Source organism: Perna viridis, chromosome 15 (assembly GCF_037379345.1).
Source record: "Perna viridis isolate PV_CMFRI_1.1 ecotype Kerala chromosome 15, ASM3737934v1, whole genome shotgun sequence".
NCBI classification, from domain to species: domain Eukaryota; kingdom Metazoa; phylum Mollusca; class Bivalvia; order Mytilida; family Mytilidae; genus Perna; species Perna viridis.
Window position 1 is genome coordinate 4632640 of NC_142459.1, and position 17263 is coordinate 4649902.

At 32.8% G+C, this 17263-nt stretch overlaps 1 protein-coding gene across 1 annotated transcript; it reads left to right on the forward strand.

The window, feature by feature from the left end:
• The first annotated feature begins 3246 nt into the window (after positions 1-3246).
• On the forward strand, positions 3247-16636 carry LOC148596647 (RNA polymerase-associated protein LEO1-like). The gene is made up of 12 exons (XM_088563644.1): positions 3247-3318; positions 5151-5762; positions 6476-6550; positions 7372-7481; positions 8629-8771; positions 9180-9264; positions 9803-9921; positions 10507-10641; positions 11280-11415; positions 13393-13564; positions 14455-14558; positions 15753-16636. The coding sequence occupies exons 1-12, from the start codon at positions 3273-3275 to the stop codon at positions 15894-15896; spliced, it is 1881 nt and encodes a 626-aa protein (XP_088419770.1). The 5' UTR covers positions 3247-3272; the 3' UTR covers positions 15897-16636.
• Positions 16637-17263: the final 627 nt, after the last annotated feature.

Genomic DNA, 17263 nt, shown 5'->3' on the forward strand with positions numbered 1-17263 from the left:
TTTTTTTTCGTAATTTGGAAAATGGTAATTTAGAAATTACTGCATATTTATAATTGCAAATATATGTGAAATTTAAAAGAAGGTAGACTATAAGTAAGGGAAACAATTCTTTCAAATCATCGGAACGTTTGTATTCAATATTTCACATCAATCTCATGTAAGCATCAAAGTAACTTGGACTAATTTCATTATGTTTCAAATGAAAGCTTGATAGGCTAAGGTAATATTGAAGATGATACAAACAAATCACTGATTTCAAGAGTTATGTCCCTTGCCCTAGGTCTACATCCTTCAAAGACTTGCTGAAAATCATAAAATTATTTTGATAAAAAGTACTTCTTGTATATACAGTATTTTTGGATCTTGAACTTCCTAAATATTTTGTTCATATGTGGCTGATGAGAGATAAATACAGAGATGGTTAGTCCTTCAAACTCATGTACAGAACATCCCAAAATTTACGACATATTTACAAGTTTAACATAATTTCACGTTTTTCTTTTTTTAAAACCTGTCCAAAATTTGATAAAAAGCTTCGCCGAGCAGCATGATATACGACTGCAGTGGTCGAACCCTGAACGGTTGGGGAAAGTGTGGACACAATATTAGTTTTTGACACACTTAAGCAAGATTAGTATTTTGTATTTATATGATTGTAATTTTATGGAATTTTTAATACATGTAAACTGGGATTTCTTCTTCATTGCAAAAATAAAAAATCACATTTTTGACTAAAATGACAAAATCGCAATACCTAATACAGCAGTAATTTCAGAATTCACAATAGAATGTACAATACTTCAAATGAACCACTTTTAAATACTTGATGATCTCTTATCATTGTAACAGTTAATGACATAAAAGCTTGGGGGTAAAATGACCATCAAATCTATTTCTCTCTTTTTAGATGTACAGAAACTTTAAAAATAAGATTGATTTTTGCATCTTTGCAGTAGACTAAAAAGGAACCACCCACAAAAAAAATAATCTAGTACTTCCAACACTTGAAACTTTTTAAAACAGAGAAAATTTATTTTGCCAATATAGTCATTTAATTGTCAGAGTGAATATTAACCATAGCAACCATGAAAATTAGTTGGCTTACAAGTATGTTGTTTTTTACTACCTGTATTGATGTCATATTGATGGGTACATTGTGTACCAGGATTTCATCTTGATTGGTACATCGTGTACCAGTATTTCATCTTGATTGGTACATCGTGTACCAGTATTTCATCTTGATGGGTACATCGTGTACCAGTATTTCATCTTGATGGGTACCAGTATTTTTTAGATAAGCAGAGAATATTTGCCTCCCTGGAAAAACTAGTCTTTGCTCCCAGTTTTTATAAAGTTTAAAGTACTGAATGCCCATTAGTTTTCTTTTTCTCTGTTCTATAATGTTAGATGCTACATGCTCTGATCTTTTTTTTTTCATTTGTTACTTGTTACATCCTTGCATCATAATCTTCGGAATATCAAAGGTTCTTCAAGGAACTATCTTTATTTTCAAATATGAATGAGTTTGAGGGCCTTAGTATGTTAAGTAAGTAACAGTAGCCCAAAGTCAGAACCTAATATAAGAATCATATGATTAGCAACATATAATTTTCATATGGATCGAGACATGATACCAGTAATCATATGTATTTCCATATCAAAATCAACAAATGAGAATTTTAGGTGGCAGGACAGGCTACCTGCATAGTAGTGAGTAGTTAGATTTAAATAGCCAGTTAATTCTTCAGCCATATTGGGTAATCACTGGCTCGTCACCGAGCAGTGTAGGGTTAGATCCTCAGTGGCAGAGTATAATTTTGTGAGTCGAATCATGCACTCGCATTACACAAATAATAATCATATGACTATCATTTGTAAATTATCATATGATTACCATTCGATTATCATAAGAATTGAACACCACATTATCATATGTGGCTCATTTGGTAGTATAAACCCTTTTGAAAACAAAGAAAATAAATAAACCAAATTGTGTTGTATATCTGAGTAGGAAAAAATTGTAGTTTCATGAGTCTCATTGGTATGTTTGTGTCCCCTTAATAAGCTTAGTAGACTCTTGAAACATCATTTTATCAAAAATTACAAATTAACAATTATCAGGTGACAAAGACGAAGTAGTGACCGAGAAATAACAATTAAACAAATAGATGAATTTCAAAATGGTGAGCTTCTAAAAAGTGTTCTATAACCCAAATGTTCAAGTATAAATTGCAATCGCAACTACTTATTTGGATTGAAGTAAATCACATGTATGCAGAAAATTGATGAATAAGGATTCATTGCATAATTGCATCATTCTTTTAAAGAGTGTCCTTGCAAATACCATCAGTGGGTTGTTCATGACAAATTTTGTTTTAAAAAAATGTTCATCCATTCTTTCTCAAAGTTAAATTTTGGTTTTTGATTAACTGCAACAGTTAAATAAGAAAAAAATACAACAAAACATTGAAATTCATTAAAAAGGGGGGATAACTCTTTATTTTTGTGCAAAATTTTGTTGCTGTTTGTTGTTAGGGAACATGAAAATTGTTTTCCAGCCATCCATTGCTGCTTTAAAAACATTTTTTACTATTTGATATACATATGATATAAACATATTGAAACAAAATAGACTTGTTAATTTTGTGATCCAGCACAACGGCTAGAACTTCATCAATAAACTTAGTTATGCACTATTTACAACATTTACAACAGTTGGGCTCATCATTGGTTGAAATGTCTGAACAGTTTAATAAGTCAACCTGAAATGCTTACTACAATTTTTCTCAGGCAAATTAAAATAAAATGTTTAGAAAATATTTCTGTAAAATCATGTCACCATAGGGAAGGATTTAATGGCAAGAAAACTTGCATACCTGTGACAGATATCACCTAGGCCTATTAAAAAAATGCAGGAAATTTTCACTAAATAAAAAGTCAGAATAGAAAAATTCCACCTTAGCCTCCAGGTGAGACTAGTGTACTGTATAACCAAATTGTTGCACCCTATAAATATGGAATAATGGATGGGAGTATAATTTCTGTTTAGTGTCTGCTATTTCATACATGTAATTATAATTTAATTTTTTGATTCTACTTAACCCTCCCCTAAAAAAGACCCCCCCCCCCAAAAAAAAAAAAAAAAAAAAAAAAACAAAAAAACGACACTTCAACAGTAAGCCATTGATCTTGAAACATTGCTTCATTTTGGTGCGAAAGTTGTTTGGGTCGATGTTTTCTACCGTCATCGATCCAGAAATTATACAACCAGCATGGCGGAAAGAGAACTTTTTGGCAGCGATGCCGAAAGTGGAAATGGTATTTCGTATACATTTAAATAAGATTTTACATCCATATACCCAAAATATGTTATTTCTCCTAACATAGACCTATGGCTTTCAGGGAAAATCTACCATCGGTGGCCATTTTGTAAGTGCTCAAGTTGACAGTCCGGACAGCTGTACACAATGCAAACAATGAATTCATACATAAGTTCAGACTGATGGAATTGATGTCAACTTACTTGAGATTTTGTGATGAACAGATTTATTTTTTTTGATAATTTTTACCAAATGATTTTAGAAATGGTATGAACATGTGTCTGACTCTTGAGTGGGGTAACAATAACATGCCTGCCTGCCGGCTGTTGCTTTTGTGGGCCTGTACAATCAAAATATGGATAGTACAGTGTCTTTTAATTTTCAGTTGTTCTTGTCCTTAAATGCATGAAATCTCTAACATACTGCTAGGATGTTAAACCATACCAATAAACATACTTGTATTTGAATCTTTCCAGTGAATGGGAATTTTCACCTACAGAATTTTTTTTATGTACAACAGTTTAACTAGCTTGACTGGATGATACATGTAATAACGAAATACAAGATATTCTAAAACTGCATGTTTCAAGGCCTCATGGAGAAGACCATTATTTTTTTGGTACTTGAATTTTTAAAATGTATGCATGATCACTGTACATTTTAATACTACATTACATTTACAATTTATATTTATAGGTTTTAAAACAATAGAAGTTTGAATATAGTGAAATATCTACTCATGTTATTTAATTTCGACATCATGTTACAATGGAGCTTTCTCAAGTTTTTTATGATTTTCAAATTTAAACTAGCGATGTAATATTTTGCAATATTTAACTTTTACATCATAATTACAAGCTGAAAACTTTTTTCTTTGTGATTCCTTTGGAATATAATATTTGGCTGTTTGACATTTGGCATCTAAAACCATGATAACTTTGTAACTGTTCCTCATATGCAGGGGGTAACCTCAATGTACCAAGTCATATTTTCAGGGAACTGCTAGCTTACAGATTATGACACAAGGAAAGAAAGAGGTTTTCCAAATAATTATTATTACAGTAAAATGCAAAAGTTAAATTTAAACATAATAATTTCTAAATCACCATGTTCAAATATAAGCCATTTCAAAAAGTAACTGTTTAAAAATGGTTCATGTTTAAGGTAATAAAATGGTATATGTCAGTAAACTACAAGTTGATTCTTATAAATCCAACACAGAAACTGTCACCAGACTAAATAATCACATTCTTACAAATACTCTGTTCTGACCTTCTTGTATATGTATATTATTATAAAAAATATTTCATGACAATATTTCATAATTTTAACTGGTCATACATCTGTCATGGTACTAATCCTACTGATCGTCATTCTTTGAAGTCGCTATGTTATGTGAAAATAATGTAAGAAACGTCACAATGTGACATTTGATGAATAAAATTTTATGGACAATTTGACGCAATCATGACATGCAATGGTGATTTTTTTTATATCACTAATTTGCATTACATACTCCAATGGCGTGATGATAATCACAAAATATTAATCAGTCCAAGAGTTGGAAAAAAGACCAAATCATAGAGAATGCACATTATATAATGGTACTGACTTGTGCTGTAGAAACATAAATTTTCATGGGGTTTAATTTTTGTTTTGGTTTTAATTTTGTTAGTAATTCTTATCCTTGAAATAAATGAATTTAATTCCAAACTATTAAAAACTTCTGCTTCTACAATACATTCTTCTATGGAGCATTCAGTTTTGTAATGCTCAATTCAATTAATGATTTTCTCCATTGTTGTGATCCTTTTGATATTTCTGTTATAGATAGTGATGAGAGTGGACATAATTCAGGTTCTCCTCCAGGGACACCAGGAGGTAGTGCCCACAGTAGCCCAGCACATTCTGGTCCTGGAACACCTACTCATTCAGGGAGCCATGTAGGTAGTTCTGTCCACTCTGGAAGTCCAATGAGTCAGGGAAGTCCAGCACATCACAGTGGATCAGATCACAGCCCTCCAGGATCTCCCAGAGGAAGTCATACTCCAGCTGGGAGTGAAGGGTCACACAGGTCAAGGTCAGGTAGTCCTCATTCTCACAGTGGCAGCTCAAGGTCCAGATCAGTAAGCCCCCATTCTGCACACAGTGGAAGTCATAGGTCAAGAAGTGGTACTCCTCATTCGGCACACAGTGGGAGCCCACGTTCAAGAAGTGGTAGTCCCAGATCTAGATCGAGGAGTGGCACTCCAATGTCTGCCAGAAGTGGATCCCATAGTCCAGCAAGGAGTCATTCTGGCAGCCCACGATCTGTGAGAAGTGGCTCTGGAGGTCGAAGATCACGCTCTGGAACACCACATTCTCATTCAAGGTCACGGTCTCGATCGGGAACTCCAAGATCAAGGTCAGGAAGTCCAAGGTCAAGGAAAGACAGTGGGTCAGGTAAAAAAATCAATAATTAAGCAGGTCTGTCTTGTCAGTAAGCCCATAGAGGATACTACGGTAAATTGGGATATTTTGGCGTGAGGTTATTTTGGATTTATTGACAAAATATGCATGTTTAAATTTGGTGTGTTTTATCAGAGTGAAAACAATCCATTTAGTTCTATAGCTACCAGTGTTGTAGGATTTTTTTATCTGACAACTTGACTTACCACGGGTAAATGGCCTCCAAAAAATGACTTACCCAGACTTTAAATGTACATTGAAAGTAACATTTCAAAGACAAAATATGTGTCATATGATTTGGTAACAAGTGCAATCATTTCTAAAAAGCAGAGAATGTGAACGCAAAACTGTGGCCGTCCGTTTTTATTTTGAATTTCACACTATTCAAACATTTAGTATTGTATTTAAGAAAAACATTGCTGGGCATAACTATGATAAAAGCTTGCATGGGAACTTTTACATTTTTATGGCTTTTCACCCTTTAGTCACCTTTCTCAGACCCTCAATACATTTCATATTTATTTACAAACAAATATATATTTAATCAAAAGACATCAATTCATTTTAAGATATGTCATGCACCCTTTTCATTACCCAAATTGATTATATTCAGTGGTACACCAGCAACAAAACTTACACAGTAGCTATATACATGTTAATTGTATATTCCTTTTTATTGCATATCTGTTGATACTATTCGTTAACAGGAAGTGATTCAGATATTGGTCGAAAGAAGAAAAAACGTGTGGTTGGTAGTGACCAGGAAGACAGAGGTGTTGATGGTATGTCTTGGTTATTGATGGGAATTTTTAAACTAGTCATTTCAGTAAAATAACAATAGAATTGTTTTCAGACCTATTTACTTGTTTGTTTTTGGCATATTTATTATGAATTTTGACTGCAATTTATTCTACTTTTTGGAGCTTACTTAAAGGTGTTTACACTTGTTGAAGACCTTTGGTGATCTCTAAAAGTATTTACCATTTTGTATTTAGGTTATAAGTTGATGCATTTGTTGTTTGACCATATCTGTTCTTTTTTTTATATGGATTGTAAACCTCTCCATAGGACCAATGTCAAAATTGCACAAACTTCAGGAATTTATGGATCATTTTCTTTAAGGAGGTAGACCTTGAAATCAGTGATATGTTTGTATCATATACAATTTCAGCATGGCATATCAAGCTTTCCTATGAATCAGAATGAAATAAGTCCAAATTACTATGATGCTTAAAATGTAAAATGTTGAATACAAACATTCAGTGATTTGTAAGAGTTGTGTCCCTTAACGTAGGTCTACCTCCTTAATTTTTTCTGCTTTAAAATGGTATGAAAACTATTTCTTGGCCTCAAGGAGAAATGTTTCTTTACAGGAATTTTGTTTCAGTTATAATTTTTTACTTTATTTCCTTGAAATCAGTGATATGTTTGTATCATACACAATTTCAACATGGCATATCAAGCTTTCGTATGAAACAGAATGAAATCAATCCAAGTAACTAGTCTACGAAAGTAACAAGTGTTATTTTTTTTTGTCACTGTGAAAAGTTTTTATATGCAAGATGACATAAGTCTGAAAATTGTTATTGTTTAATACTTGTAGCAACAGTCGATGATCTGTTTGGAGATGCTGATGATATCAGCTCTGATGAAGAGGACACTGCCAAAAAACCTGTCATTGCTGAAGGAGAGGAGATGGAAGAGGATTCTCAGGTATTTCAGTGAAGTCTATAAATTCCCAGATCAATGAAAAAGAAATACCACAAGAATGACAGACAGTAAAAATGCCTTTGGTCCTATGAAAAATGTTTTTTTTAGTTGCCCAAATAGAAGTGTAGTTCAAATTATGAGATTTGGTCTGGTAATCTCTAAACCAATTTTACATATACTCTAGATTTTTACCCAGATATTGTAACCCAAATAAATTTGTTAAGTTAAAACTGCCTCATCGGGGTCAGGGTATTGCGCTATAGGTGATATGTTCCAATGAACTTTTCTTATAGAATGGAACTGGACAGTGTTCTAGGATTCCATTTCCCGTCACTATGGACAAGTGCAATTTAGGTGAGGGAAAGTTGTTTTTTATGTTCCACCTTCCATTTGGCAAGTAGAAAATTAGAATTTTCTAAAGGATTTATAAAGTTTGGAAGCAGACTTTAACTTTGGGAAAGTAAATCATTTAGAATTTCTTGTGGAAACCTAAGATTTAAGAAAATCCTAGAACACTGCAGGAGAGCATAATTTATACCAAAAACTACACCTTTACGATCAAAGATCAAACCCTAGACCGCTTGATTACAGGCCTGTGACAATCTGATTCAGCTAGAGAACTGATCTTTCAGCTAAGTCAATTGACTGGCAGTTTACCTTTTATACTAGGACCCCCTTTTTCAATCCAATATTTTTGGAACCTAGCCTCGATCTGCTTATAAGTCAGCCTTATACCCACGTTCTGAAGCAGAGATGGGTATACTGTTTTGCCCTTGTCTGTGTTTCCGTTCATAAGAATTTTTTCTGTCACAGTTTTTTCAGCAACTACTCATCACAGTGGCTTGAAATTTTAACACATTCTTCCAGTAGGTATGCCACATAGGGGGATCCATTTTTAGAAAAAAAAATTGACAACAACTTCCTGTTTACTGAGGACTGTTTATTTTTCTTATACAGTGTATTGTGATTGAAAGTAGGGGTATCACTAGTGAGCCATTGCTCACAGATTTCTTGTTTCTGACAGCTGCATTGCTAACATTCCTTATTTATAATGTATGTTTGTTATGATAATGTAAATAAATGTTGTAATATGAGTACATAATTCTAGAAAGAGGGCTCAGTCGTTGCAATACATGTATGTATGTTGTAGAGAGAGAGGGGCTCTGATGAAGAAGAGGAACCAGAAGAACCTCAGGAGACGTTGATTGAAGTGGAGATTCCTCGTATTATTACAAACTTAGGGAGAACTATTCATTATGTCAAACTTCCTAACTTCCTCAGTGTAGAAACAAGGTAACCATTGTAACATTACAACTTTGAAAAGAACTGTTTTCAGTCTCTGAGTTTTTATTCAGGAATTCACTGAAATAAAACTTTCCTATTACATGTATTTAGTGATATGGAATTCAAGTTCAGTCTACAAATGAGTGTAAATATGATAAAAAGCTGAGTAAACATATTAAAACATGCTTGTGTCAAATTTTTACTAGGACATTTATCTAACTACTTTTCACTTTAATCAGATATTTGCTGTAAATTTGAAATTTACAATAGTGAAATTAAGTAGTGATACCACTAACTCATTGGGATGGTAGTTCTTATCAATAGGCTCACAATGTGTAGAAATACATTTTAAAAGGGGGAGGGTTGTGATCAGATCAAAGTACTTAACACTGCCACATACATGTATGTTTCTTTCAGACCATATGACCCTGTGACTTATGAAGATGAAATAGATGAAGATGAAGTCCTTGATGAAGAAGGCAGAGCAAGATTAAAGTTGAAGGTGAGTATTTAAGTAGCACTCCAGCTAAGAATCATGTAAAATTTGATTCATGGGTAAAAAGCCTACATATTTTTATTTTTGATATTTTGTTTATCATTCAGTTTTTCATATAACCAATGTTCTTAGGAGATAAAAATTATATAGAATGCACTGTAGATTTCAAAATTAAGGGAGATAACTGTAAATGGCACTCAAATACAGTAGAATCCATTGGATTTCCAATGTTGATTATCTCCTAAGAGCAGACAGATTGGAATGAATAATTACACATTTCAGAATATAGACCCCTAAAACTACATAATTACAAAAATAAAAATATACATGTATAGCCTTTTTGAGGGTGTATCACATTTGTCAGATTTTGCATGATTCTTAGCTTAAGTTCATATTATGTTTAGCTTAATATGAGCAGATACTTATTTTCATGAATAATTACTGTCAGATCATGAATATGGACACAATTTCATTATTATTCATTTATTCTATTTTACATCTTGATTGAGATTTAGTGAGTGATGTCCAATGTGAAAAATTTCAGGTAGAAAATGCAATAAGGTGGAGGAAAGTAAAAGACAATGATGGTAATGATGTCATGGATGAATTTGATCAACCTAAAACCGAGAGTAATGCTAGGATAGTACGCTGGTCTGATGGAAGGTTTGTGCTTCTAAAAATATGATTTCCAGTCAGGGATATTTTTTCCCACTTTACAGCAGATTTCTGCTATTTCAAATCCAGATTTTTTTTACCATTGCAATTCTTTTTTTTTACTGTATATTTACTTTTGATTTTGCTGATTTCTGATTTGTTTGTCAACCTCGTAAAGTCATTTTTGTCTAGTCAGTCAGTTACATGTACCTAGAACACTGTATACATACAACTGTATTGTTTGTAAAATACAGGAATTTGCAAAACATAATATTTGACATAAAGAAACAGAAGATTTTCATGTAAGGAACAATTAATTAGAAAATAATAAAAATCAATATTTCCTTAAATTATATTTACATCTTTTCTGTTTTTATGTAATTGTTTGCATTATAGGAAAAACAGTTTTAACCGGTTAAAATGAACACTTTTTTTATTTTGTAAGATAAGTAATCTTGAGCCACTAATTTTTACGCATACATCTATAGTTTCATTTTGAGTATTTTAGCATAATATTCTTCATCAAGCAAATAAAACTTAGAAAATCACTATGGTAACAATATAATTTAAATTAGAAATATGATTATATTTCAGTATGTCCCTGCACTTGGGATCTGAAATATTTGATGTCCACACAATGCCAATACAGGGAGATTTTAACCATCTGTTTGTAAGACAGGGGACAGGTCTTCAAGGACAAAATGTCTTCAGAACTAAAGTTGCTTTCAGGTAATGTATTAAATGCCTTTGTAAGGTAGCTTTCAGGTAAAGTATTAAATGCCTTTGTAAAGTAGCTTTCAGGAAAAGTATTAAATGCCTTTGTAAAGTAGCTTTCAGGAAAAGTGTTAAATGCCTTTGTAAAGTAGCTTTCAGGTAATGTATTAAATGCCTTTATAAAGTAGCTTTTAGGTAATGAATTAAACGCCTTTATAAAGTAGCTTTCAGGTAATACAAGTTCTTTTTAGATGTATTGACATACATTTACGTGACATAAAAGCCTTGCATGTACCTTTGTGTGAGCTGTTCTTCTCTCTAAACCTTTGAAAGTGGCATTTTGTTTCCAAAGTCTTGAAAAAATGAACTTCATTTTTCTCCATTTCTAATTTTAGTCCTCCCTGTGTATTTTGGACTGTCAGTTTTGTGGTTTCCATACCTTACTTACCTGGCAAAATGAAAGTACATGTAAACAGATAATTGTTGTAAAAGGAAGAAGTTTTGTTCCAGGTTATTCCCAATTCCTTAAAAATGTTTCTACAATTCCCACTCTGATAGATAACAACTTTTGGTAACAGGTTGTAATCAGATTTAATAGAAGAGCAATGTTATTATTTTAGGATTGTTGATCTTACAATTATTTACCTTTTCAGGCCTCATTCTACAGAATCCTTCACTCACAGAAAGATGACCTTGTCCTTGGCAGATAGGTCAACAAAGACACAAAAGGTCAAGGTCTTACCAATACATGGTAAAGATCCTGATGCAAACAGATCAGAAATGATAAAGGTAAGTTAGTCAGCGATGTAATCCATTAGCAAGAAAGTACCTTAAGTGATGCAGGTAATAAAAATGTCCAAAACAGAAAGAAATAGGTGGACAGACCATCAATTTACTGTGAAAATACTCATATTTGTGGGGTACCAGTTTTTGTGGATGTTGTGGTTGACTCAAATCATGAAATTAAATTCCAGGTTAAATTAAAATACATACATGTACTTTCCATTTATTTGTAATGTTGGAATGCAAATCATGTATTTAAGATTCTACGAATCAACGATTTGCCTGCAATTCACAAAAATTGATGTCCATGAAAAAAAATACTTTCACAATATTCCTTGTTTTGAAGTAGTACATGTTTTTAAAGAAGTAGCACTATATGTACAGTTAAGCTTGTTTATATATGTTTTATTTGAAAAAAAAACCAAAATGGATCAGACTTAAGTTAAATAACATACTCATGAAGTTTTCTCCTGAAATAATTATTACAATAAAGTAAAAGTTCACCATTGTTTCAAGTCTTATAAGATGAGACAGTAAATGTACCACGAACTAGGGCCCTGAAACGGTAAAAAATGCTGGTCATTCTCCAACATATTTTGACCGAAAACTATTTTCCAATATCTTACATAAAAAATTGTTGACCCTTATAAATTACAGTCTGTGTGGTTTTATTACTGTCTAAACATCCTGTCTACCTGTCTCCTAATTGTTTATTGGAAATTAATTGACAGGGGTGTGTTCATATCGGCTGATGTGCAGCCACCTGTGACTGTGATTTACCTGTAACTGATTAGTTGATTGCATAATTGAATTAACAGTACACGTGCAGCCACCATTGCATATACAAATTAATTGAAGTGACTCGTAGAATTTTCATAATTTATTACTTGATTTATCACATACAATAAGAATCATGTATGTACAATTTCACAAGTCGAGACGTGCATATGCATTAACAATATTCTCTTTGAATTTCTGGTTTTCTCAAAATGCTTCAACTTTCAAAAATATTTGATTCTAATATGATGTGTTTCAAAGTTCTTTAGACCACAGCCATGGTAAAAAGTGATAAACACCTGACCAACATTTCCTGCAACACATAGGTTGCATCAATTCAAAAATATAAAAAAATAGTCCTATTAGAATTAAAAATAAATCATGGAAACTCTATTTTATCATTGTTTTACCATGGGCTAGGATTTTGTTGTTATTTAACACATCGCTACCCCATGGGATAAAAGAATAGGACATAAATGGATAGCCCATGGTAAAACAATGATAAAATGGTGTCATCTTGATTTATTTCTTATATACATCACAAGTGACATATTTGAGTAAGTCAGGAAAAATAACAATATTGACATTTTTATCTATGAAATCTGTTACAAAAACTTTTTCCTTTCAAAGATGAAAGTGAAGTAAGCACAAACAAGAAGTTTATGCTCATTTCTCCCTCTAAATTAGACTGCTTATTAGCCATTTGATATATGTATGATATATCATGGGATTTGATTTCAGACCTGATCGACATCAACTCCCTGTTTGATGAATTTTCATTTATATTTTGACCATATTGTTTCTGGAATGGAGAGATTGGGTATACTTAAGTGACATTTTCTTACAGGTTCTCTAGTTTTTTGGATGTGAACCAGCTTGCAGAAAAACGCTTTTAAAGGCTTGCTTTTTGTCATGCTTAAAGTATCTGCCCATATGTATTTAGTACCTTTATTTATTTAAGGAGGTAGACCTAGGGTAAGGGACACTTCTTAAAAATCATTGGAACGTTTGTATTCAGCATTTTACATCAATCTTATGTAAGCATCTAATCGAGTTGGATTCAATTTATTCTGCATCAAACGAAAGCTTGAGAGGCTTTGGTGAAATTGAATATAATACAAACATATCACTGATTTCATGAGTTACGGATATGTCCCTTACCCTAGGTCTACCTCCTTAACAAAGAGATGTATTATATGTAACTAGAAAGAAGAAGAAAAGCTACGAGCTGCCATTCGTATGGAGGGAACAAGAAAGCGACAGAAGGAGAGGTCACTAGCTCGAGGGCTCAACAGTAATTACCTTGAAGATGAAGATGAGGAAGATGAAGGCGAGATATCTATAGCTGCCATTAAGAAACGATACAAATCAAATAGAGGTGGGTTAAAGGTTAAATTAAGAGCTCACTGGACCTTATCTTGTCTGTTATTATATGTATCCAATGTACATTTTCTTTGTTTTCGTAAAATCGTATTTGTATTTGTATGACCATGACTCCAAGAAAAATTGATACCTGCAAGTCCATTTTTTTAATACTTTTTATTCTTTCTGAGATTATTTAGGTTGGAGGCATCAATTTTGTGTAACTAACACAGGGCTGTCGACTTTTATACCCCAACCTACCAATTTTAGTGGGTTTTCTTACAGAAATGTAGGAATGAAAATTCCTTATATTTCTGATAATTCTTCTTGAATTATCCATTAAATTTTATCAGTCATTAACAGTTGTGATTTATTATTGGACAAATGCCTAATACTGTAAACATATTAATTTTCGTGGTTGCTAATGTCCAGTGAACATATTCGCGGGTATAAATTTTCGCAGTTTTAAAGAAATGAGTAGCATAATAAATTGTAAAAAATCAATTTTGCATCTTCTAGTTTTCACAGTTTTCTTTTCACCGCGATAATAGTGAAAATTAGTACACAAAATTTAGTACATTGACAGTACCTGTTAACATTTGGAACTTATCATGTTGGAGATTCCCACATTGCCTTGTGTGGGCCATTTTTGCTATAAAATCTCAAATACATGTATTTACTATTTTTCATAGATGATATAGCATTTTAACCCAAAAACTCCCACAAATTTTAGATTTTTATGTTCTAAATTTTTTAATTGATTTCGTTGGAGTCTCCCTCTAATGTGGGAGGGTTCACAGGTATGGATCTTTTTCGTTTACATTTATAAGTTTTGTGTTCAGTCTGAAAGAACAATTCTAGAGGAGTTATGTCCCTTTTATATTTATTGATTTATTGTGTTTTCAGATCGACCAAACATTTACTCCTCAGACAGTGAGTCGTATGACTCAGATAAAGAAAAGTCAGCAGCACAAAGGTTGATGAAAGCCAAGAAAGGAACCATAGAAGATGTAAGATTCTTTAAATTGATTTTTATACAACCCCCTCCCTCCCATCCCCCACCCCCCGTTCTGAAGGAGAGGGGGGTTATACTTTTTTACCCTTGTCCCTGTTTCTGTCTTTCTGTAACAGTTTTCTGTCACAATTTTCTGAGCAACTACTCATCACAGCAGCTTGAAATGTTTACACATTCTTCCTGTAGGTATGCTTTATGGTAGGGTTTATGTTGGGAAAAAGTTGACAACTTCTGTTTACTCAAGAATGTATATATTTTCCTTGATTGAAAGCAGGATATCACTAGTGAGCCATTTCTCTCAGTTTTCTTCTTTTTAATCATCTTCATTATCCATTTTTTTGGTCATAGACATATCCAGTACTAAAAATTCAATTCTTATATTTTCTGGCTATGAATAATATAAAATATCAGGTCATATTTTAAGGACTTATCTATCCCTCCCTGGTAGGACCCAAAAAGTCTATCCCTGGTAGGTTTACATGAAATTTTACACGATTACCACAAGCTTATTTCAAATGTCCTTATAAGGGCTGTTTGAGTAAAAGATGAAGGGATGGGGAAGGCACTTTTATTCTTGTGTATGGGTTGGTGTTTGGGTCTCTTGACAAAATAAAAAGTTTAATACAAAACATCAATAGAACTTCTACTGGTGGCTTCCTTGGTGAAATAGTTCCTTCCGCTCAGATCTTTCAATGGATCAGCCCTGATGATAATTTGTGCTTAAAAGAGTAATCAAAGGAATCAAAATTCTAGCGGAAATAAAAAAAATGTAATGGAATAGGTGCACTGGTAGGGGACAGGTGCACTGGTAGAGAGTGTCCTTTGCTTTTCTAGAAACACCCGCTGAGTTGCTCATAAAAAGTAAAGTCTGGGGTAGATGAAAGAGCAAAGTAAAATTACAAAACGCTGAACAAATTAGTTTTCATGGTGCAAGATGGATACACTGAAATGATGCACGAGTTCATGATGACGACCATAAAACTTCTGTAGTGGTGACTTCAATCTTGTAGCAATATAACCCTGACAAAAACATGACAAGAAAATGTAGTCAATTATGAGCAAGAATAATTTGTCTTATTATTTTAACAAATACAACAATGTGCTTTGGAATCCAAATACAATAGTGTTACTGCGTGGGTCATTTCAACATGTTTTGTCACATATCTCTGTCAGGTTTTGTTTATTGTAGGATTCTGATTCTGATACTGGACATAAGAAGAAGAAAGCAAGGATTGTAGAATCTGATGAAGAGAGTGATGATGGAGGTGGTGTTAGTGGAAAGCAGAGTGGAAGTGAGTCGGAGAAACATAATTCTGGGTCAGAATCCGAGTAAATTAGTAACACAAGTCTGAGAATGATACTCAGAGTGCAAGTTGATGCATCCAGTTGAATTATGGACTGGATAATAGACGTTTAAAGTGCTTTCTAGGAGTGACTGGATGAGGCATAGTTGGGTGTTTTTCATGTGTGTCCAACGAAGGTTTGCTTCAGCTGTCCTAAGACTTTCCCACATTGATATGATATAATATATAACATATGATTTAAAAACCCTTATTTAGAACTAAATCCTTTATAGAGGTTTTAACAACAAGCTCAGTATTAACTGCTGTGAAATTTTGAAGAGCATATGATCATTTTGAGCTAGCTGAATACATATAAAGGCTTATGAAGGGAGAGAAGTCTTAAATGCCACACAAATTTTATACATGAAGAATATTCTCAAGTTCTACTAAAGATGTCAGTTTTTTGGTTCAGATTATATATTTAATGTCACAACCAAATGAATTATTGGTAGTTTGTTTATGTTTTGTTAATGAAAGAATGTTATGGTTTGGAAATGTGCGAGTGGATGGATGGTGCATGAATGGCAGATGAACTGAGAGGTAGGCAAGCATTGATTTGTCATGTTATTAATAAATTTATGTCATGTGACCATTAGGATGTACATGTATCATGTGACTTAAATGTATCACCTGACCAGTAGGATCTGTGCTGTAAATATACATATTGTAAATTCACATCATTTCATATGATGTTTTCACCATTATTAAAGAACAAAAACCTATAAATAAAGTATGTTGTAATGAATTTAGAAAATGACCAGCAGTCAAGATTCAAATTCAGTTACAGGAGTCATTTATTGATGGAAGACAAAAAAAACCTAATCAAAAAATAAACTAGAAAAAAACTCTTTTGCTGTATCTGTGTATAATGATGTTTTGGGGCCAGGTGCAGCCTACCCTGTGGTATGATGGTTTTCTCATCGTTCATTAAAGACCAATGGGTGGCCTTGGGTTGACATATTCATCATGGTGGGGTTGTTTTCTCTTCACCATATTCACTATACCTATTCTTGTTATATTAAATGGAAACTTCAATAGTAATCTTATCATTGTTGAAAAATCTGTTATGCTCAGCAACAGAACATACTCACCATTTCTGTCCTGATGTATAAGGTCAAATTATTTTGAATATTAAAATATTCCAAGGGTCTGTTTGACATTAAATGGCAGATATTGTAATTTAAATTTAGTCCCTTTCTAAATGAATGCTGTCAGTTAACTACTAAAAGAATACATCTCTGTTCTTTCTTGGTAGAAGGACACATATTGCGTCAATTTTTGACAAAAAACAGCATCATTTTGAGTGAAAAATGTCAATTTTTGAAAAATCAAAACTCAAAATTAAGGAAAAAAAATT

Coding starts and splice junctions, on each gene's coding strand:
- LOC148596647 (XM_088563644.1), top strand. CDS start 3,273: ATGGCGGAAAGAGAACTTTTTGGCAGCGATGCCGAAAGTGGAAATG. Junction 11,416..13,392: donor ACAGATCAGAAATGATAAAG/GTAAGTTAGTCA, acceptor ATATGTAACTAG/AAAGAAGAAGAAAAGCTACG. Junction 13,565..14,454: donor ACGATACAAATCAAATAGAG/GTGGGTTAAAGG, acceptor TTGTGTTTTCAG/ATCGACCAAACATTTACTCC.